We start from the raw sequence: 21,111 nt of genomic DNA, 5'->3' as shown, positions 1-21,111 counted from the left end.
GTATTTATGACTTTCGATTAACTCGGTTTCTATCGTTTCTGATGATGCTCAATCGAGCTTCACGGCGCATATGCGCCTTCAATCCTCCTAAGAAGATACCAGCACATTATTATCAGACTCCCACCACTCGATCGTTTTTCACGGGCGCTCAACCCGGCATACGTACAAGATACGGTCGCCAGCAAAGTTCATCGCCTCTAAAGCAAAAGCAATACGTACAGTCCCAGGCCCGTCACCTGTCCTTCCTCCAACGCACACGATACCGCTTCCGCGAAGCCTCCCGGGGGATATGGCGCAAGAACCCCATCCTCTTCCCCTTTGCGCTCGCGTCCGCCGCCACCGCGGTCGCCATGTTCGCCTACGTGATCTACATCAAGGTCACTCGCATCGACCCCCAGTACACCAACTTCCCGCCGCAGGTCGCGGACGCCCTGCGCGGCGCGCTCTACTACACGGAGATCGACCTGAAGCCGGTCAAGGCGCTGGAGTGGTACAAGGAGGCACTGCGGGTCGCGATCGAGAAGGGGATGCATCCGTACTCGGATGAGGTGGTGGGCATCAAGTTGCAGGTTGCGCTGATGCTGGAGAAGGCGGGGCTGGTGAATCCGGCTGTGGAGGTCCTCGAGCGAACGAAGGCGGAGTGTCTGGATTGGGTGGAGAAGTCGAGAAGGAGGAAGATGTTGAAGGAGAAGGAGGAGCTTGCGGGCATGAACAAGAACAAGAAGAAGGAGGACCCAGACAAGGAGATTAAGATCGAGGATCCGGACGTGCTCGAGGCGGAGCAGGAGAGAAAGGAACAGGAAGAGTACGAGGAGCGCCAGCGCGACAAGACCTTAAAAAAGGTCGTCGGGATGAACATCAAGCTCGCCGAGCTCTACGCCAGCGACTACATCCAGGACGAGAAGAAAGCCGAGGCGGCCCAGGTTGCTGCCGTCGAGCTGTGTCTCAAGGAGATGCGACGCCGCCAGAGCCTCGGCCTCCCCGTCGGCGTCGGATCCAAGTCCAACCCCGAGAATAATAACAACCCCGACGACAACTCCTGGATGAATCTCACCGAGATCGCGACTGCCATGGAAGAGTTGGCCTCGACCTACACGAACCAGGAGAAGCACGAGCTCGCCATCCCGCTCTACCTGCAGGCGCTGTCCATGATCAAGGAGGACGAGGGCGACAACACGACCTGCAAGCAGGTCGTCCTCCTGAACAACGTCGCCAGCGCGATGGCCGGTCAGGCGCAAAAGCCCCCGCGTCCGTCCAAGGTCAACCCGTCGCAGACCCCTCTAACCCAGGAGCAGATCATCGATGCGGCCAAGAAATGGGCGCAGAAGGCTCTGGATGTGGCTGCTAAGATCCAGCCGCCTGTCAGGGACGAAGATTGTGACGTCTCGTGCGTGGTCGCGACTTATAACCTGGGGGAACTCGCTGAGATGCTGAATCAGCGCGGGGAGGCTGAGAAACGGTATCGGGAAGCGAAGGCCTTGGCTCAGGGGATAGGATTTGAGGATGGCATCACGATGGCAGATGGCGCTTTGAAGCGGCTGGCGAAGAAGAAATGAAGGGTCTATATATATACGGTACATGTACAATAAGCTGTTATAGAATCTTCCGGCTGGTCCCGTCTCGCTAACGACCAAATGCTCAATGTGTCAAGTCTCCCACTCTTACAAAAGGGATTTACTAGTATTGTACAGAATCAGGAGCCTTCATTCCATATTTGCTGGATATTCGGTAGTATGTATAAGCGGGATCCCTGGAGGTCCCCAGGCAGGACCGACCACTCGAGAATCTGGAATGAGAAAATAACGAGGATATAAAATTTTTGATGTCTTTTTTGTGAATGGTATTAGAACATCACACGGCATCCTTCTCAAGATTCCAGACATTCGATTCTATGATAAAAATCGAGTAAGCCAGACATGTCAGGAAAATCCGGCCACGGAAAATCTTGGTCCGGCCCAGAGTGTTTCATTGCTCATCGCTCATCCATCCCAACCATTCCGTTCCTCTTTTTAATCCGTCCCTTCCGCAACGGTCCTCATCTATGCCCGCGACATGACACCCCAGGCGCGGATCTTGTTGTCGGTGTAACCAGCGAACAGGGTCTGGCCGTCCGCGGACCAGGCCAGAGAGACACACTCCGGCTCACGGCTCTTCTTGCCCTTCTCGACGTACTCGGGCTTGAGCTCGTCAACCTTGCTCTTCTTCTCGAGGTCGAAGATGGTGATGCTGCTGCTGGTAGCGGCGCAGAGCCAGTAGCGGTTGGGGGAGAAGACAAGGGCGTGGATCTCGTCACCTGCCTGGAGGGAGTAGAGGTGCTTGGACTCGTTAAGGTCCCAGAGCATGGTGGTACCGTCCTTACCACCGGAGGCGCAGAGGGAACCGTCGGGGGAGATGGTAACGGTGTTGATGTAGCCGGTGTGGCCGATGTGGTCGGTCTGGAGGCGGCAAGAAGCGAGTTCCCAAACCTGTAGATTCAACATTAGCCAATTGCCGCGGAAAAAAGGTCCTTAAAAACAGCAATTGATATGATATATCGATGGTCCATCAGGGCATGTGGTGAAAGTTTGTCTCATAGCCTTCTAAAGGCTCTGAAGTAGCAAATACAATTATGCAAAACATCATTTGGACAAAACCGAACACTCAGAAAACAATTGAGCAGAACGCACCTTCACAAGCTTGTCCCAGCCAGCGGAAACAATGACGGGGTTCTGGGGGTTGGGGCTGAAGCGCACGCAAGACACCCACTCGGTGTGGCCCTTGTCGGTGATGGTGTACTTGCAGTCTCCGAGGGTGTTCCACAGCTTGATGGTGCGGTCACGAGAGGCGGAGACAATTTGGCGGTTGTCAGCGGAGAAGGAGACGGAGAGGACATCGTTGGTGTGGCCAACGAAGGTACGGGTGGTAACACCGGTCGAGAGTTCCCACAGACGCAGGGTCTTGTCCCAGGAAGCGGACAGCGCGTAGGCACCGTCAGAGGAGATGACCTGCAGCGACAGCAGTCAGCCATATATATATCCTCCCCGATCTCTCAAAAAGAGGCTGTCAAAACGTACACAGTCGGAGACGATGTGGGAGTGGCCCTTGAGGCTGCGCTTCGGGTAACCGTAGGCCTGGTCGTCCCGGGTGAGGTTCCAGATGATCAGGGTCTTGTCGCGACTCGCAGAGAGCAGCATGTTGGGGCTATCATTGCAGTCAGAATCCATTGCTCTCGAGCAAACATCGAAGATTGCGGCTGGTTCCCTTACTTCTCGAGCGAGGTCGCCAGGCTGGTAACCCAGCCATTGTGGCCCTCAAGGGTTCCACGGTGGATCAGCTGCTCAGCCATGATCGGGAGTCTGGAGAGATGCAGGAACCTCGAGAGGGAGGAGGAGGATTAACAGGCGGAGCGATGTCGTTGACTCTGGGGCTGGGATAAATTCACGACGGCAGCGACGAAGAGCAAAGCGCAAGTAAGGTGCCCGGGTAAGCCCTAAGCGCACTTTGCGTTGTGTGGGCGCGCGAGCCCTAACCTAAGCGAACACACGTGGATTAGTCAGGGATTAGTCAGCATCGTTCCTTGATCTAAGTTACTGTACTCTTTTTAAATCACCGCGGATTCCGTCTGCTGTGATTGGACATAGAAACCTACTCATCTTCTATGAAAACTGCACAGAGCCTTTCTGTATCATATCTTTCAGACTAGCATTATCATTATCATTAGATGATCTACCATCTATGTCATTTTACCGTTTCAGCCCATATACCGGTCCAGGTCCGACTCAGACTCCGTAGAATATTGTTCGCCTCTGCTTTCTATAGCGCTGTCACCTTGTGCATATGATCTTGACACAGGATTTCGCCAGCCCGCGTGTGCCTTGATGATCTCTAGCACGCCAGGAGTGCCATTCGACCCCTGGATCCCTCTGGTATAGGCTGCGTCCTGCAGCAGATCGTGTGGCCATCATCCATGACTTTCAACCCTGGACAGAGGGTTTATCGAATTCGCTGAATTCCCAGTTGGCAATCTGCCAATAGCCCTATTTATCCAGCCACCTCATCTTTGACGGACCGGCCAATTATGCCTGCTATAGACACATCGAGAGGGATCCTGAAGCATGAATCAGAGATCCTTTGCTCGCTCTGATTTTGAGACCTGTAGCAGCATGACAGGTTATCAGAACATAGTAATCCAGTTGTCGTGGCGTAAAGCTTCCAAAGGACCAGTGGGCGTTCAAAACCGCAAGCGACGGGTGAGCCGTGACGTTTGGTAGATCTCAAAATAGTATACACTATTTTATAGTGCATTGGCCGCTGCTTCTTGTATTCCATGCAAGTGCATCTTAGGTTGTTGGCGATGGGTAACAGAAAAGTCGGTCAGAGGAACATAGACGATGTCGAAAATCCTGGCCGCAAGAGGTCCGGCATCACTTGGCGTGGAAGGCGCCAGGACCAGGAGCCATGGAATTTCCTTCGCATATCTCGTAGAAGTGGCTTTTACATCTTCGAACGCCCGCAAGCGTTGGGGCCTGAAGACAGCCATGGTAGTTTGCATACCGCGATCACCGTCCTTTTCAAGAATCGATTATCTGGTAAGACAAAGACTGGACCTTGCAACGCAGAAGTTCCATACCAGAGGATAGGTCGTCCAAGGTCTTTCAACTGTCACGATAATGGCTCGTTCGCTCGCGTTGAACAGCAGGATAGAGTGGGGTCCTTGCGGATACATGTCGATTAGAAAACGTCCGTGATGATTCGGTCCCATGTCCTTTCAGAGGCATCGGGCGGTCTGAGCGCATCGATTGAGTTGGCGGAGGAAGAGAAAGCGCGAGAAGCTGAAGGACTACGCCTGGCAGAGAATGTATGCTCCCGCGATAGCCTGGAGTTCAAACTGGTTTTGAGCTGAGAGTTCTCTCTCTTCAATCTGGCATTTTCCTCCCGTAGGGACTCGAGCTCTTGTAGAGATTGCCTGTTCGATTCAAGTTCTTGCATCATTCCTCCAAGCTGATGAAGTAGATCCGGACGGTATTCTTGGTGAGCTGGAAAGCCACCATGCTCTGTTAAAAACTCTCTAGCTCGTCCAACGTAGTCCATTGTCGTCTGGAACGGGGCAGAGGAAGGGCCAAAAATGCCTGGTTGACCGCCAATGTCTGGAGTGAGTTGTATCTGTGGGCCTCTGAAGCCCAGAGGAGTGCTCCCTCTGGCTGCTGGTGACCCGTGGTCACTGCCTGTGTTGCGTGTCAAGGAAGCAACGTGCTTGTCTACTTCCATCACATTGGGAGAAGCGCTCCGTGATACATCGGCCGACGGTGCCCGGGAGGAGGGCGGCTCTGGAGGAGAGATATCCCACTGCTTCTCCCGGCAGGAAGCACAGTGGAAATTGTCCAGGATTTCCACCACTGGGAGCACGGGAAGGCACGAGACATGGTACGATCTGCAGCACGTCTGGCAGAAGATCAGATTGTCCGGCCTTCGACATTCGGAGCAGATGAAGTTGTGAGGTCGTCCGGCTTCTATAAAGAGGCGTTAGCCTAGTCAAGCCAAGAGTTGCATGCTCTCGATCTCGAGGTAGACTGACTGATCCACTCGTGATAGATCTGGCTCTGTTCAGCGGCGGAGAAGGTTCGTGTGGTCCAGGAAGAGGCACCTCGTGTAGTTGAGGCAGCGTCGGCGCTCAAGCCATACGGCGTCCCACTGTCACCAGGCATTCGACGCCTGACGGGAAACGGCCCTGGACGACCGTGAGAAGAGGCGGTGTCAAGGACAGACGGGCGGAGCATGGCTGACTTATATCATAAGGTACAGGCAGCGTCGCAGGCGCCCCTGGAGCCCGAAGCTGTCTCGGGAGACGCATGCCGTCAAGGCGGGGAGAGCAGGCATTCTGCCGTTGTTTCTGGCGGGCGGTGGAGCGCGGTGGAGCGCGGCCGCGGTCGAAACGGGAGCCTTTCCCGAGTTTCTCCCGGCCCCCGGGCCTAGGCGGTCACGTGCCCTGTCACTCCTGATAATCGATCCCTTCGTCTCCCCTCGACAAAAGATTCCCTCAGGCTGTAGTGCTGTCGGTAAGGCGTCAGCACACTGCCCGCTCTTATAAGCCTGGCTATGTTCTCTGTTTTCACGTTGCCCCGAGTTTTCATGCTTTTTTGCCGCGAATTGTGCGACTGCCAACCCGGGCTCATGCAATACCACACCAATACCTTAGCTTTCCCTGTTCGGTTCTGACAGGCCTGGACATACCACGCTGTCAACCACGCAGCAGCAACCACGGTGTATTCATCGCTGTAGATCCTCGGTGATAAAAGTGCAATGCCCGGAGTCCCATCCAACAGAGCTTGTGAGCGATGTAAACAGCGCCATCTTAAGGTTCGTGTTACCTGGTGACTCTTACTACCATGCTTGGCGGCTCAGATAAGTTATATAGTGCGATGAGACTCGCCCGGGATGCCGGCGTTGCGGCGCTGCTGGCATCGAATGCCCAGGCTACGTGCAGACTCGTAAGTTTATAGATGAAGGTGCCACCGTCAGACGTCGATACGCCCCGTATCAGAAGAGCGCACCCAAGCACAGCTCTACCACTACTACTACTACTACTACCACCACCACCCTTTCAGAAACGGTGAGCCTTCCGTTTTGTAACTCTTTTGATTCTGTCTCATGTGTCTTAACCAGGCCGCTCGCAAGAATACCTCGAGTCCACAAAAGAATTCGAGACAAGAGACATTGGATGTCGACCGCCAGAGCACCGGATCACGCCCCGATGCATCTCCTGCCCAGCAAAGCCGGTCAGAAAATGAATCCTCCGCAGGAGAAGCAGTGCAGCAAACCGGAACAGGAAATCCAGGTCCAGATGCCGCAGACAGTGATCCCACTAATTTTGCAACTGGCTTTGACCTCTCTCTTCCGACCGCTGAAAAGTGTTCACCCCAGCAGACGCAGGACCTTAGCAATGTCGTTAGCTTGGCGACATATGGTGAGGATAGCTCCAATGCCTTGGCTAGGAGCGATCCCCTTGGATCAACTGGGTCTTATAGTAGCACATTGCTCAGCACCCTAAACACTTCATTCACAACACCGTTTGACCAAACATCTTTTCCAACCCTTCAATCAGCGAGCGACTTATTACCGACGAAGACAGAAAATGAATTCTCCGACATTCTCTCCGAATTTATGATAGGGAGTGAGCATGAGATTTCCTTTCTCTTAAGGCACTTCTCGGAGGTCTTGGGACCATGGTAAGTCTGGTACGTTCAAAGGAATGCCTTCTGCATTGCTTATGCAGCCGCAGGTTGGATCTCTTCGACACCGGGAAATTCTTTTCAGCTCTTGTTCCAATCAGGGGTTTAAGCAGTCCAGTTCTGAAGTATGCTGCTGCGGCCGCAGCTGCAAAGCACTTGGGAAGGGTGAAGGGAGAAAAGCCCCTTGTGGGTGGTGGGTTGTTCACTCGTCCGGCGACTATGGAGATCTACCCGAATGCTTCGCGAGTCGATTGGTTCTTCAAAGCGGCCAATTACTATCACCAAGCCATTTTCTATTTGAAACAGACTCTTCCGGGAGGATTCACGTCCTCACAGTTTTCGGATGTTCAAGAGACACCTCTGCGGATCGTCAATCAGTGGCTGAGCCTGAACTCCGTTACAGGCAACATATCATCGCCAGCTGCGACGCCGTTATCGTCAAATACGGGAAATATTGATGACTTGCTGACTACCGCGACCATTCTCTCCGTCTATGAATTCCTTGATGCGCCTGGATCAGAATGGGAGTCGTAAGTTACTGCATGTCTGATGTCTGAGATCGGTACACTGACTGCTTCGTGACAGGCACTTGAACGGGCTACAGTCTCTACAGGAGTCTTTGCAGCCAACTACCGTAAACGTGCAACGTAACGCATCTGTATTCTCGCAGGCCACCAGAGCTGCATTTTGGATCTTCGCCCGCGAAGACTACTTGGCATCTTACATCAACCGGACGAAAACACGATTAGATCCGGAAAACCTACAAATCTGGAGAGCTGCCGGGATACCGATCGACGAGCAAGGCATTCTTCGGTTAGAGCATGGCGCTTCGCGGTATCAACAAGAGCAACCACCATCGACCAAAGAAGACATGGCGGCAAACGGCTTAGTCTGGCTCTTGTCGAAGCTGGTCAATTACCTAGCTAAAAGCAAGGAATCGCAGATGGCACAGTGGGCTACACCCTCATCCGTGATGTCGGATTCGCAGCAGGTCACTGCGCCTCAACCTTCCTACCCAACAACAACCATATGGCTGAAACTGTGCTGGGAGTTTCAGACCTGGTTCGACGGCTTGCCGGAGACATTCCGCCCTTGTATCCGGATCGAGCATCCAAGAGATCTGTCCCAGTCCCCAGATGCGGCACCCATCCCGTTTCCCGAGATATTCTACAGTGTGCCGACCTGTGCCGCTACCATGCAACATTACCACTTCGCCCGCATCGCGCTTCTGCTGAACAGGCCTCCGGACGTGGTTACGGGCCCTAGCACCGCGCGCGACCGCTTACAGGGATATCGAGAAGTGACAAAGGAGGTCGACCATCGTTGTCGGGAGATCTGCGGCATTGCGCTGGGACGACCGCAAGGTGCCGTACGAATCCATATGGTGCAGCCATTGTTCGTTGCGGGACAGTGCCTCGAGAGTCCGGAAGAACGACAGATCATTGTCGACTTATTACGAGGGATCGAGGCCGATCTGGGATGGGCGACCGAGTACCGAGTCAAGCAATTACAAGCTGACTGGGAGCGATGACCTACTCAACGATATCGAGTATCACCTCCGATAGAGAACTACCACCGAGTACCACTGACTGCCCATACTTTGCCGGGTTATGGTAACAGCCGCATACCAGCCCGATTTTCTACGATAGAGGAAGGAAGGACGGTGCATCCAGCAACTCAAAGTTGCTCGCATTTAGCAGCTCGGCTGTTTCTCTTTTTCGATTCAGTCGCGCCTGACACCATCGTACACATTAGAGATGGTGATTTGAGACGGCACTTTCTGACAGATATCTTCATTACTTTTACTTCTTTTCTTTTTGGTAATCTATAGAGAGGAATACTTGCATCTAGTGGCGCAATGTGACGGATTTCACGATTTCATTGTATAGAGCATTAGAAGAGAGGCACATGCATTTTCGAGGATAGTTACAGAATACGATGTTACGATTATTACCCGTTACTGTGTTTGGCAGATCAACATTCTGTGTTTTCGTCCGGAGCTTTGGAGTACGGAGTTTGCGTTTGCTACGTACATGTACGTCTAACGCATCCTCTCGGTCTTTGCCTTTTCTGGAAAAGATAACTAGTAGCTTCCAACGAAGGTTCCAATTACCTAGCTCGTCCCGTCCCGATGGTCCCCACAGCGTTATTATTATTCTATGTATTCTCGGATTCGCGAGGGATAACGTGATCCACCGCTAGCTCAGTAGCTACCTAGGTACCTAAGCTAACGTAGCTTCGAGAATCGAGAGCTCTTTGCCCGTAGCGTTCCGATCCGATAGACTAGGCACGCAGGGATTTTCGATGGACTATTTTCGCTTCAACCAACACTATCTACATAATACTATCTTTCCGACAAGGGTGGGTAAAAACTAACACGGAGCTCTGTCTGGGACTACACTAGACTACACAGTAGACCCCTGTCCTGGCCGCAGGTAGGTGTGGGAACCGGAAACTACCGTTTATGTCTCAGGTTTCTTTTAGATGGATGGTGATTGGGTTTCAGATGGATAAGGTAGAGTCGTAGACGTGGTTTAGTGTCGGTAACTACCGTACCGCCTCATTCAACGAAGGTCATGACAAGAATTAATATACGGAGTATTCCGTAACCAAACCAAATCGAATCGGATCTCGTGCATACTACCTATCTAATGTCGAATGTCGACTCTGGAGAATTTTCATCACTTCCTCTTCTTTTGTCTTTTCTGTATCCAATAGAAATGAGTGTATTACGAAATAGGCAAATAAATAGATGACCAACTCCTTGGAAAAAATACCCTGAGATTCCTTTCTCTCTCTCTCTCTCTCTCTAGTCAATTCAATCTCGCTAAATAGGCAGAAAGTAACAGCAAACAGTACATACAGTATTACCTACGGATGGATAGCAAGCTGCTGCGCCACATAAGCACATACCCGCTACCCACGTCACTGCTACAGCCTACGCATCATGAAAGCGCGCGAAGACCGAATTAAGATCCACAATAAATCCCTACCTACCTAACCTAGCACAACGATGCAGCACTGCATAGTGCGTATGCTACGGAGCAGATTTGAAACGAACGAACGCAGATAGCATGAATGAATGGAGCCGCGTCGATCATTGATTGTCGATTACCCAAGATAATCATTTAAATTTTTTTAATTTTATTTTCCATCCAGATTTACGCAGTACAGTACTGCGTAGTACATGCACGGCATGCATGATTTATTTATATATAGATTAGTTAGGTTAGGTACACAGTGGTTAGTCTAGATGGATGGATACTGATACCTCACAGTCACAATTTCCAGTTTCCACACCATGCGGCTACTGCTGGGCTAGACAGTAGAGAGCCAGCCCAGCAAGCTTGGAAGACAAGACTCTTTTAAGACCAAGAGCAAGGTGCTTACTGTGCACGCATACAGTAACGTTACACAGTACAGAGATCAAACTGGAATGAATCCTTAATTGAATCGATTTAGATTTGATTGACCAGCAAAAAAAAAATCACCCTTATCTATTTTTTTTTCTATTTATTTGTTTCACAGTCGACTTTTGAACAAGGTACCCATGCATAATAGATAATCTCACAGATAGCCCCATCAACCCAACCTAAGCACCTGACTGACGTACAGCATACACAGCACACAGTTCTCTACTCAACGAATCACCATGACAAACAACAACACGTGATACAGCTCACCCCTTTCACCTCCACTTCCAGTCCATTCTGCCCCATCCCATCTGCTTGCTGATGCCCATCTCATCCAGTCCCATCCGATCTAATCTAGTCTATATCCGGATACAGATCGGGCATTTATCCAAGCACCAAGGTACTACTACACTATCCCCTAAGGTACCTACCAACCTCCTAATGCACACCTACACTGATAGTGGGACTGAACCGGGGTGATATCGTATGCAGAGCGAAAATCATTATCAAATCGACTAGAGCCGAGTTTTCTAGCTTCAGGCTTAATCTAAGTAAGTAGGTACTGTGGAGATAGATGGATAGATAGCGCCATCATGTTGGCTGTTGAGGAAGTACTGCGTATCTTAGGTACTACCGTGTTATTGCATGCGTGCTTAACTTAACCCGTTGAGCTAGCAAGATAAATATATTTTATTCATCGAGTACCCACCTGACCTACTACATACCACTGCAGCTGTGTATTCGACAACACCCTATCTTTACATCTGGACATTATGTACGGAGAACATCACCTAGACCTACCCAACCACCTTCACAGTACTCTGTACAGCAGTCTGTATGCATCTATGGAAATCTATCTAGAGTCATAGACCGGTCTGGCCTGCCCCGCCCTTCAAGCTCACCACACCATCCCCCAGAAAGAAAAACGCTCCGAGCACCAATCTTACCTAAGCGAGTCCAGCCCCATCGAAGGCCCCGTCGATCGCCGGAACTACCCGCCGTGTCGCCCCGCAGCTTTAGTTTCTCCGCCGGGTCCCTGGTTCAAAAACCGACCTAACGTTCCTGACGACCGCCGACCGCCGACCGATGGACCACATCCACCGATTCCCGACGATATGAGAGGGTAACTCTGTCCTCCGACAGGATCCTCAACGGTCCAGCCTATTGCATACATCCACGTCCACATTGGACTAACCTGACCATCCACATCATCCACTAGTTCAGCTGCAACTTGCAAGTCCGCACAGACCACGGATAACTCCGTAGGTGCCTCCTTGATACTATCTATGGTAGCGAATTATTTTCTAGAAAAGGCGTTAAACAATCGGAACTAGCAAAGTCGGACCACCGGAGCTTTTGCCCGCAAAGCTTAACTGGACACTTCGCTAACGGCCTGCTGTGCTCCGTTAGGTACTTGTCAGAGCTGATGTAATTTCCTTAGCCATCCTCTCCGTCACCGCGTCGATCGACCCACGGCAGAAGACACGTAGAACATGTCCGAAAAGCACGACGTCTGGGAGACGTCACCGGTTCTTCTCAGTCTTGCCGCGTAGCCTAGGTGTGCCTGTGAAATATCGGGAGACACGGGCCTCGACGGACTTTTCAAGAAAAAGGACGGTGCAAGAAGCCTCTGCCTTGTTATTAAATTGGTATCCTTTAGGAGCAACATACAGTTTACCTGTTCCGTTGAGAGAAGTCATTCCGGTACAGGTAAATAGACAGAAAAAGCAGAACAGCGTGAGAGAATGGCCATGCAAACTGCGACCAACATGCCATCTCTCCACCCTAGCCCTCCCCGCCCGGGCATGTGCTTGGCACGCCTGTTCCTTTCTTTTCGCCCTCTTTTCCTATGTCGCGGCAATGTAAATAGCTCCTTAGGCGTGCCTTTACTAAGAAAATAACCTGATAATAATCGCGTAGAAAAGTGATTGTCGCTCGTTTTGTCAAAACTCCACTAATCAAAAGCCATGGTGACGATTGCAAAATTCGAAGCCCCAAACCTACCTTGCCAAAGTGCCGTAACAAAGTTCACAGAGACAAACAGAAATTTAAGGGTCAGAAAGCCTATATACCTCCTCCGCTCCGGACTGTCCAGATCCACAGGAGGTTTGACGGCTACCACGCGCCTTCCTGTCACTGGCCAGAGTCTGAGCGAACTTGGATCGCTCGCGGATATATGGGCCTTTCCAGTAGAAGATGTAGATAGGAATCGTGACAATGATCGCAACACACCCCAGGATCGTCGAGGCCCATTCCAGGTGTAACTTACCAATGTTTGAATACACTGGACTGTGGTTAGGTGCAAGCTCCCATTGTAACACGGAACAGCCGTAGACAAACTTACTTGGTGTCGAGTACATTGCAGCTATACCGGCAAGTAGATCTCTGGCCAATGCGTTCCCTCCAGTGGCTGAGGCGGCGAACGGTCCGTAGCTGGCAATCATATAGTCGATCGTGGCCATGTATATGGCATACTGGGAATCAAATTAGTGTTCTTGATTGTAGATCAATCTGTTGAATATCCTTACGTTGGCGATGGCTATGAGCGTGGAGAAAATCATTGGAGCAATCCAATGAACATGCGGAGGACCCAGACTGGTCCAAGCAAAGCCGAATAGACCAATCGTCTCGAGCGGCGCGGCTAATGCACTTCAGCGACTGATGAACGGAGTAGCACCCCCGAAACACCTACTGTACAGGAGCCAATACAGGCGAGCCTCAGGCTGAAGAGCGTCTGGATCTTTCTTTCGTACTCTGCAGTCCCTGTGGATCCAAGGAATGAAAGAGAAATAGGCCATGAGATACCCGATCATGATGCTGGAAACAGAGAACCCAGATGTCAGTATACAGTCGTGGTAGACGATGCTAGGGGATGTACTTACGGAATGAAAGCCAGGCCAACCTCGACCGTTCCAAACCCCCATTGTTTATACACAGGCTTGTACGACTGCAGGAAGGTGAAGATGAGCGCGTCGCTAAAGCCACTGAGAAGGGACAGCCACAGGACAATTGGTTCCCGGACAAACATAACAAACGGCCGTGCCCAGATGACAAAAACATGCTTCCACGAGATACGCTTTCCCTTTAGTTCATCGCCACTCCAAACGTTCTCTCCATGTTTGCGCCTCCTCCTTGCTTCCCTGGTGAGCAAGATACTACATCTTGTCTCGGGAATAAAGAAGTGGAGTACCTGAACAAAACCGCCCAGGATGAGCTGAATCCAGAAGTTCCAATGCCAAGAGAGATATTCACCCACGAAACCTCCGATGATAGGAGCAATGACCGATCCTGCAACTGAAGAAAGTACGATCCATGCTACCGCGTACTGCTGTTCATCCGGCTCCCACATATCAGCGACCATTCCGATCGTCACAGAGCCGCCTGCAGACGAGAGACCACCAAGGCCGCGGCATACGATGATCGTGGCGAAGTTTGGAGCAACAGCACACGGGATCTGCCAAATGTTGACCAGCGTCAAACTGAGCTGCATAACAGGCCATCGCCCGAACTCCTCGCTCCAGGGGGCCCAGAGTTCGCTCCCAAAAGCATAAGCAACCAGGAATATCATCTGTCCCACTCTGGCAGCCTGTTCGCTAATGCCGAAATTCGACGATAGTAAGGTGACAGCGTCAGCGTATAGACTTGCATTGAAGTTCATTGAGACTTGGACCGCAAAGATAATGGTAATAATAAGCCATTTCTTCCAGTTTGGATAAGAAAAGCCGAGCTTGTCGTAACAATCTGACTCCTTTAGCTCGATCTTGCCGTCTGGTTGATCGGACTTTTTCTCATCATGGTCGGCAGTTGCCTGCCCGTTAGGCGACTGGGCTCTCCGGGTGCCATCAGAGCTGTCCTGCTTCTCCAAATCGCCGTCAGCATTGGCAATAGGGTTGGACCCCGTGGAGGAGCCCGAGCCGCTGTAAGGCTCATTGTGTGATCCGTGGGAGGACATGGTGCAGGTCCTATCAGTATATTGACAAAAGATATCTATATAAGATGGATAGACATGGGCGTCTGTCGGGGCACTCGATAGAGGGGAGGAAAGGGGACGGACAGGGACGCTGAGAAGAGTAAATAGAAAATATTCGGGGCCCCCTAGGCAGGGAGGGGCAAACGGGCCAGAACCCTCGACGACTCGACATCGTGAACGTACTTTCCCGCCGCGATGCTTTTGACGTCAACACGCCACTCCGGGTAGCAACAAGCTTTTCCAGAGCATCGTGAAGCGGTCTTCCGAACGGTCCACACCACCCACACTTCCTCCGCAGTTGCCATCACGCGTGTGACGGGCTGAATAAGCGAGGGAAAAAGCCAAACCCAGGCGGAGGACGATGAAGACACGGGCTGCTGGAAGCTACAGGTCAGGAAAGGTCAGGAAGTTCCAGAGACTTCAGAAAAAGTCAAACGCCGCCTCGAGCCTTCAACGATGTATGCGACTGGAAAGATGGCCGATCTGACGCCTAGGCCAGGCCGTCATAGGTGCTTCCAAGCTGCATCCTGCAGAATAGAACAGCCATATTAATCCAATCCAAATGAATAGAAAAGACGGAGAAAGCGAGAAGAACCTCTGTCTAGTTACTGTGAAGGATGTCCTACCAGGCCCGATAAGCCGTCGAGACCAAATCTAGCATGCCCATCATGGCTGGATATCCGACTCTCCATCCTGCGACACCCCCAGAGTTCTAGGCCGGCCATGCAGAGAAAATTGCCCCGTCGGGGTTCAACTTTCAGGATTCCGGCGACAATGTGTGGAGAGACCACTACGGCGGGACACCATGGTGTATCGGAAGGAACGAATGGAGTAGACGTTCTGGCGTTATGGAACCAAGGTTTCCTGGATAAGCGAAGGAGATGATGGACAATAGAAGAGGAAGACACCTGTGACGCCATCACGACTGTGAACCAACGAGTTTGGAGGAAGCCTCCTGTGCCGAAACCTGGTAATGGACGGCCTCACAGGTCAATCCACGATATGAATTTCTCAGGTACATGGTTTCCAGTCTCTGGAGAAGGCACATAAGCAGCAATGAGGTCTTAAGAGGCCAGCAAACCAGACTTGGTGAGAAAATGACGACGCGGGGCTCTTTACCGTGGGGAGTTGGGGAAGTAGTCTGTCGCCGCTTGCAGAGGAGGGGGTTCGACGCAGTATCTCGGAAGATACTGGATAGCTTTGTGTTCATTGCAGAGCACTAGCGATATTGGATGTACTCCGTACCTGGATCCTCGAGAGACGTTTTTGTAATCATGGCCGTGATTGTGCTGCAGGCTCTCCAGATGCGGGGTCTCCAGAAGGTCGTCTGATGCCCGGAGATCCGGCACGACTTGGAACATATGACGACTGAACGATGCTTGGGTCACGGGATATGCAAGACGGAACCATGGCTCCGGAGCGCAGCACGTGGCTAAGCGAGTCTCCGAACTCTTCAAACTGTCCGATGCTCCATGCTTCAGACCTCCGCTGGCTGCATGCACAGAAGATACCAAGTTGCCCCGACCTACTAAACCCCAGTGGAGATGAGATGAGGATGCTTTCTAACAGCCCTGGAGCAGGAGACCGGGAGGTCCGACTACCCCTCTCTTCGGACCCTGACCTTACCTTTTTGGTAGGGGAACCCGTGTCCAGAGCTGCCGCATTTCACTGCCGAATCCATGATGGGTGAAACGACGTGATTTCTCCGTAACCTCTGACGTACCATATGCCATTGCATGTGCGGAGAGGAACTGATGTGCGGGTGGTTTGCTGATCGGCGAGTCCAGTCCCCAGATGGGGCTGCCAGCCTAACTTAGCGCTGTGTGGAGGTTTAACGAGGTCTGGGGTCCGGGGTGAGTGGAGCATGGGGCAGCACCATCACTGACATCTACCATAGGGAAGACATGGATCAAGCGCTGCTCAACGACAAAGCATATCTTCAGACCAGCCATGAGCCTTTTGTGCGTCCTGGCGTCCAAGCCACCAAGCCAAGCTCCCAAGCTCGCGAAGTTTACCCTCTCGAAGACAAGCTGTTCGGACAAAGACCACAGCCACCTTTTTTGCCGGCTATTGTGCTGAGTATCGGTCCGCTGCGGCTTCCATCATGTTCAAGTCGGGCATACTCTCATCCCTACTCTTGGTGCTCCCAGACTGGGTACTAGTCCGCTAGGCCGCTGATTGCTTATAAGAAGTGCAGCCCTTTCATTATGAACTGTACCGCGATGAAAAAGCTTGCTTGGAATCATCTTCCTTAGTTTGGACCAATAGTTCCCTCTTCACAAACTCAGATAACCCGGGAAGACCAATAGCAAGTTGCCCAACATGGAGATGAACTATGATGAAGTGGCAAGTTCACGCCTGGAACATTAAACTTCTGTTTACTGACGCTCAATGGATTCCAATTCCAGACTCTACGCCAGTGAGTTCAATATCCCTCTGATTTTGATATTTCCATTGACCATAGATCACCAGGCTCGAGGAGGAACTGGGTACGAAAATCTACCCTGGCACGGAAATTATGACAGACGTGGGAACGCACCAATTTGTCAAGTCTTCCACCAGGTCAGGCCGCGTCCTCGTCCCGCAGCCATCCGACAGTCTTCATGATCCTCTTGTATGTGTGATTAGCCTCCAAGTATTGGATTCAGACTGATGGCAACAGAATTGGTCCAAGTACTGGAAGTTCAGTGCCATTTCCCTGGCGACGGCAGTGTCATTTGCTCAGGGAATGGGCCCTCTTGCCCTTGCACCCATGTTTCCGTATCTCATGGAGGCTTTTGACTCAGATCTTGCCTCTGTAGTCCAGTTCACCGGCGTGTGTATCCTCGTGCTCGGGTTCAGCAATTTCTTTTGGTATTATTCTCTTATTTCTAATTCCCTGTCTTCTATCACTAACAAACCCGATTTGAAGGGTTCCAATTCAAGACACCTTTGGAAGAAGACCAACGTCGATCTTCTCTACCCTCATCTGCCTGGGTAGTAACATATGGCGTGCAAAGGCAACGACTTATGGAAGCTACATGGGAGCTTGTGTCCTGAACGGGTTCGGTGCCGGCCCTGCCGAGGTAGACCATCCTCCTTGCTTAGAGGTGCGTGCTCAAAGCATCTGATGATTTACCTTGATAGACGGCCCAGCCCGCTATTATTACCGATACCATATTCCTGCATGAAAGAGGAGCATATAACACTTTGTATTTTACTTTCTACTTCGGTTCTCTCATGGTGAGAAATCTCCCATCATAGCTGGCAATCAGCACTAACATTCTTATGTAGGTTGGCCCGATATTATCGGGTCCGATGGCGGAGCATATCGGCTGGCGCAGTTTCTGGTGGTTGAATGTCGCCTCCCATGGCTCTATCCTAGTTCTGCTGATCTTCTTCTTCCCGGAGACAAAATGGCACCGCGTGCACCCAAAGGAAATGCTCCAAGGCAGACTTTCCGCCGAGGGCATGACACGCACCACCACCAGAGAAGAACCTAACTCCGAAAAACCCACACAAACAAAGCACGAAAATCTGACACCAGAGGCCATCGTCGAGCGTGATCCGTACCTGGGCAAAGGCTACCCTTCCAAGCAGCAGTTCAACGTCTATCAGTCAAACGAGCACCCCTTAAAGAATCTGCTTCTGAACTTCTGGATTCCATGGAGGTTGCACATTTACCCAATTGTAGAATTCTCCGCCTTCGTCGTATCTTGGACCGCTAGCTCGTACCTGACGGTCAACCTCACGCAGAGCCAAGCTTTCGCTGCTCCCCCATATAACTTCTCGAGCCAGACTATCGGTTTCTTCAACTTCGCCACGTTGATTGGCGCTTTCATTGGGCTGGCGACCAATGGTGTGCTGTCGGACTGGATCTCAATGCGCGCAACGAAGAGGAATAGAGGCGTCAGGGAGCCGGAGATGCGGTTGCCTACCATGATCCCTTATGTGATCATCTTCATCTTGGGAAATTTCATTGTTGCGTTTGGCTATGAGTATAAATGGGATTGGAGAGCAAGTAACCAGCTTGAGTTATTATTCTCCTCGCCGATCTGATCTGACCAAATGCGGAAAACGACAGGCAATCGTCGTAGTAGGCTACACTGCTGCTGGAATTCAGGTCACGGCGCTTCCCGCGATCGCCAGTACCTACGCTGTCGACAGCTACAAGCCCGTCGCCGGCTCTCTCTTTGTCACCATAACCATCAAGAACGTCTGGGGCTACGGATTCAGCAAGTTCATCACGCCGTGGATAGAGAAGGATGGCTATCTCCCGCCCATTATGTTGAACATGTGCCTCCTCATAATGTGGTGCCTGCTTGGCATCCCCTTTTACTTCTGGGGTAAGATATGCAGGAAATGGACCAAGTCGGAAGTCCATAGCATGTAAGACCGCCTTGCTGTGCCCACAATGGCTTTGCAGTTGGAGGGAAGCTGGCGGACTGTGCTTTCATACGCTTTTGATATCTATAGCGGCAGACTTCCGCGCCTGCATAGCCTTGCCAGCAGATAGCTACAGGGATATAAGATCGACGCGTTTAGGCGAATGTGAATGTCGTAGATTGCAATGCTTGCTCCGCACGTGGGCCAAGAGCAGGAAACGATAAGGGGGTATTAACAAAGACAGAAAAACACGAGCAATCAGATATCGTCATCATCTGGATCGTACAGATCGAGATCCAGCGTAGTCTTAGGCTTCGGTGCGGGAGCCGCAGCCCTCGAAACGCCAGCTGCTCTATCAGCAGCGGCCGAACCGGCATGCGCGGCCGCCTTTGCAGCCTCACCAGCAAAATGTCTCTCATCTCCCCCTTCAATAATGGCATCGTCATCCGTTGTACCCGGACCCTCAGCTTCCCGGATCAACCTCTCGACCTCCTTCTCGGGATCGATCCCTCCTTCCGCAGCGGCCAGCTGTATCTGGCCCATAAGTCCCAACCGAATCCGATCCTCAGTCGGATACGGAATCATGTACATCTCGCGCGTCATATTCGCCGACTCATCGAGCCAGCTCGTCGCCTCCCTAGTGACGGACGCAACGCCCTCTGCCCGTTCAGCACCACCGCCATTCATCACGTCCGCCGCAGCCTCCGCATCCTTCTTCTCCTCCTGGAGTTTCTTCCTCACGGGCGGAGCGCCCGCAGCCGCATCCGCCGCCGCCTGCTGGTTATATTTGCTGATCCTGCGCGCAAAGTCAAGCAGGAGCTTGTAGTCCACCTCTTTCTTCCTCCGACACGGTCTGAGCCCTTCCTCTTCTTCCCCTGCCTCCACCGCCGAATCATATTCCTCCTCCTCGTCAGTGTCACTGTCATCCTCGTCTTCGTTCCCGCACACGGTACTGATCTCCTTCCCGCATCCCTCGATATCCCTCACGATGCCCTTGACCCGATCCTCGAGCCGATCCCCCTCCGCGCGGAGACGTAGGATCTTGGCGTAGTTGGCCTGGTGTATGCGGAGGGTCTCAAGAGCGGATGTTAGAGCGTCGTCGGCGTCGAGGAGGGCGATGGTTGCTGCGGGGGCGTTGGCTGCTGTCGGGGAGGTGGTCAGGGAGGTGAGGAGGGCGGAGAGTTTGTCTTCGACGGAGTCGAGGGCGGAGAGGAGGTGAGTGTCCATGTTTCCTGTATTCTCTTTCGCTTTTGATTTCGTTCGAAGCTGCACCTGAGAGGTTGTTTTGAGGATGGATGGTGAGAGAGCTCAGCCGCCTAGGTAGTAGGTCCTTGGATGAGACGTGTTGCGGTGATGAAGTATTGCGACCAGTAAATAAGTAATTGGTTGTAGAACAGTGAGGCCAGTTGAAGAGGCTCAGGCAGACCCCTCAACACGGGCCTCAGCACTTCGAATTTGTGGTCTGCAATAATCGGAGGTTGTCCCTTCTCCGCGTCCTGGCGCGAAAGCTAGGCGTGCCCAGTATGAAGCTCCTGGTCACGTGTGTTGCACACCCACACGCAGTTTTCAAGACCCTCTCATGATAACAGATAAGGCATCCAGTTCCTGATGGCTTGAACAAAATGATCAGGTCACAATATATGTCCATAGAAAGAACTCTGCCTTAAAGGTTGCTCATGGCATTAATGCCCCAGTAATATTTGCTCTTGAACAACTGGATTACTTATATATGTCAATTCTTCACTCTTTGTTCTATTTTCTCCACATCAGTCCCATCCTAATTACTTGTTTAAACTTGCACTGTTTGACAACAAAATAATAAACACAACTGTGAAACCAAACAAAGCACTAAATCTTATTTACACAAACCGAGCATCAGACCTAAGATGTATCTTGCTTCAGGACATTTGGTCCTGCCTGTGACGGCGCGGTAGACACCTAGGCGGTAAGGTAGGCGGTGTTGAGCATTCCTTTGTCTCTGGGATACTGCCGGCCCTACTTGCCTATATATCACATTACATGAAGCCCTGCGAATCCTTTCCTTTCTTTTCCCCTCATGCTTTCGATTCTGTATGACAAGCTACCATAGTTTTAGCTAATAATACTATGACTGAGCGCCGTCACACTGCCCTGCCTCTGGCAAAAGCAACGGGCG

At 51.7% G+C, this 21,111-nt stretch overlaps 7 protein-coding genes across 7 annotated transcripts; 3 read left to right on the top strand and 4 right to left on the bottom strand.

The window, feature by feature from the left end:
• Nucleotides 1-44: 44 nt before the first annotated feature.
• On the top strand, nucleotides 45-1,556 carry VTN00DRAFT_10093 (uncharacterized protein; the record flags this gene model as incomplete). The annotated part of the gene is made up of 1 exon (XM_069426711.1): nucleotides 45-1,556. One exon carries the CDS (start codon nucleotides 45-47, stop codon nucleotides 1,554-1,556), a length of 1,512 nt encoding a protein of 503 aa, XP_069283855.1.
• Nucleotides 1,557-2,039: 483 nt separating this feature from the next.
• On the bottom strand, nucleotides 2,040-3,325 carry VTN00DRAFT_10092 (40S ribosomal protein RACK1; the record flags this gene model as incomplete). Its single annotated transcript, XM_069426710.1, has 4 exons — nucleotides 2,040-2,465; nucleotides 2,667-2,984; nucleotides 3,054-3,180; nucleotides 3,246-3,325. The coding sequence occupies 4 exons, from the start codon at nucleotides 3,323-3,325 to the stop codon at nucleotides 2,040-2,042; spliced, it is 951 nt and encodes a 316-aa protein (XP_069283854.1).
• A 1,385-nt stretch (nucleotides 3,326-4,710) lies between these two features.
• VTN00DRAFT_10091 (uncharacterized protein) lies at nucleotides 4,711-5,756 on the bottom strand (the record flags this gene model as incomplete). Its single annotated transcript, XM_069426709.1, has 2 exons — nucleotides 4,711-5,489; nucleotides 5,555-5,756. 2 exons carry the CDS (start codon nucleotides 5,754-5,756, stop codon nucleotides 4,711-4,713), a joined length of 981 nt encoding a protein of 326 aa, XP_069283853.1.
• Nucleotides 5,757-6,279: 523 nt separating this feature from the next.
• Nucleotides 6,280-8,739, top strand: VTN00DRAFT_10090 (uncharacterized protein; the record flags this gene model as incomplete). The annotated part of the gene is made up of 5 exons (XM_069426708.1): nucleotides 6,280-6,336; nucleotides 6,395-6,589; nucleotides 6,655-7,205; nucleotides 7,259-7,738; nucleotides 7,794-8,739. 5 exons carry the CDS (start codon nucleotides 6,280-6,282, stop codon nucleotides 8,737-8,739), a joined length of 2,229 nt encoding a protein of 742 aa, XP_069283852.1.
• A 3,930-nt stretch (nucleotides 8,740-12,669) lies between these two features.
• On the bottom strand, nucleotides 12,670-14,573 carry VTN00DRAFT_10089 (uncharacterized protein; the record flags this gene model as incomplete). Its single annotated transcript, XM_069426706.1, has 5 exons — nucleotides 12,670-12,905; nucleotides 12,966-13,095; nucleotides 13,150-13,262; nucleotides 13,314-13,438; nucleotides 13,504-14,573. 5 exons carry the CDS (start codon nucleotides 14,571-14,573, stop codon nucleotides 12,670-12,672), a joined length of 1,674 nt encoding a protein of 557 aa, XP_069283851.1.
• A 2,340-nt stretch (nucleotides 14,574-16,913) lies between these two features.
• Nucleotides 16,914-18,963, top strand: VTN00DRAFT_10088 (uncharacterized protein; the record flags this gene model as incomplete). Its single annotated transcript, XM_069426705.1, has 8 exons — nucleotides 16,914-16,937; nucleotides 17,000-17,010; nucleotides 17,064-17,205; nucleotides 17,254-17,444; nucleotides 17,503-17,656; nucleotides 17,718-17,813; nucleotides 17,865-18,591; nucleotides 18,671-18,963. The coding sequence occupies 8 exons, from the start codon at nucleotides 16,914-16,916 to the stop codon at nucleotides 18,961-18,963; spliced, it is 1,638 nt and encodes a 545-aa protein (XP_069283850.1).
• A 251-nt stretch (nucleotides 18,964-19,214) lies between these two features.
• On the bottom strand, nucleotides 19,215-20,183 carry VTN00DRAFT_10087 (uncharacterized protein; the record flags this gene model as incomplete). The annotated part of the gene is made up of 1 exon (XM_069426704.1): nucleotides 19,215-20,183. The coding sequence occupies one exon, from the start codon at nucleotides 20,181-20,183 to the stop codon at nucleotides 19,215-19,217; it is 969 nt and encodes a 322-aa protein (XP_069283849.1).
• Nucleotides 20,184-21,111: the final 928 nt, after the last annotated feature.

Source organism: Thermoascus crustaceus, assembly GCF_041956765.1.
Source record: "Thermoascus crustaceus strain CBS 181.67 unplaced genomic scaffold VTN00scaffold_9, whole genome shotgun sequence".
NCBI classification, from domain to species: domain Eukaryota; kingdom Fungi; phylum Ascomycota; class Eurotiomycetes; order Eurotiales; family Thermoascaceae; genus Thermoascus; species Thermoascus crustaceus.
This window is presented reverse-complemented; position numbering and strand designations above follow the sequence as displayed.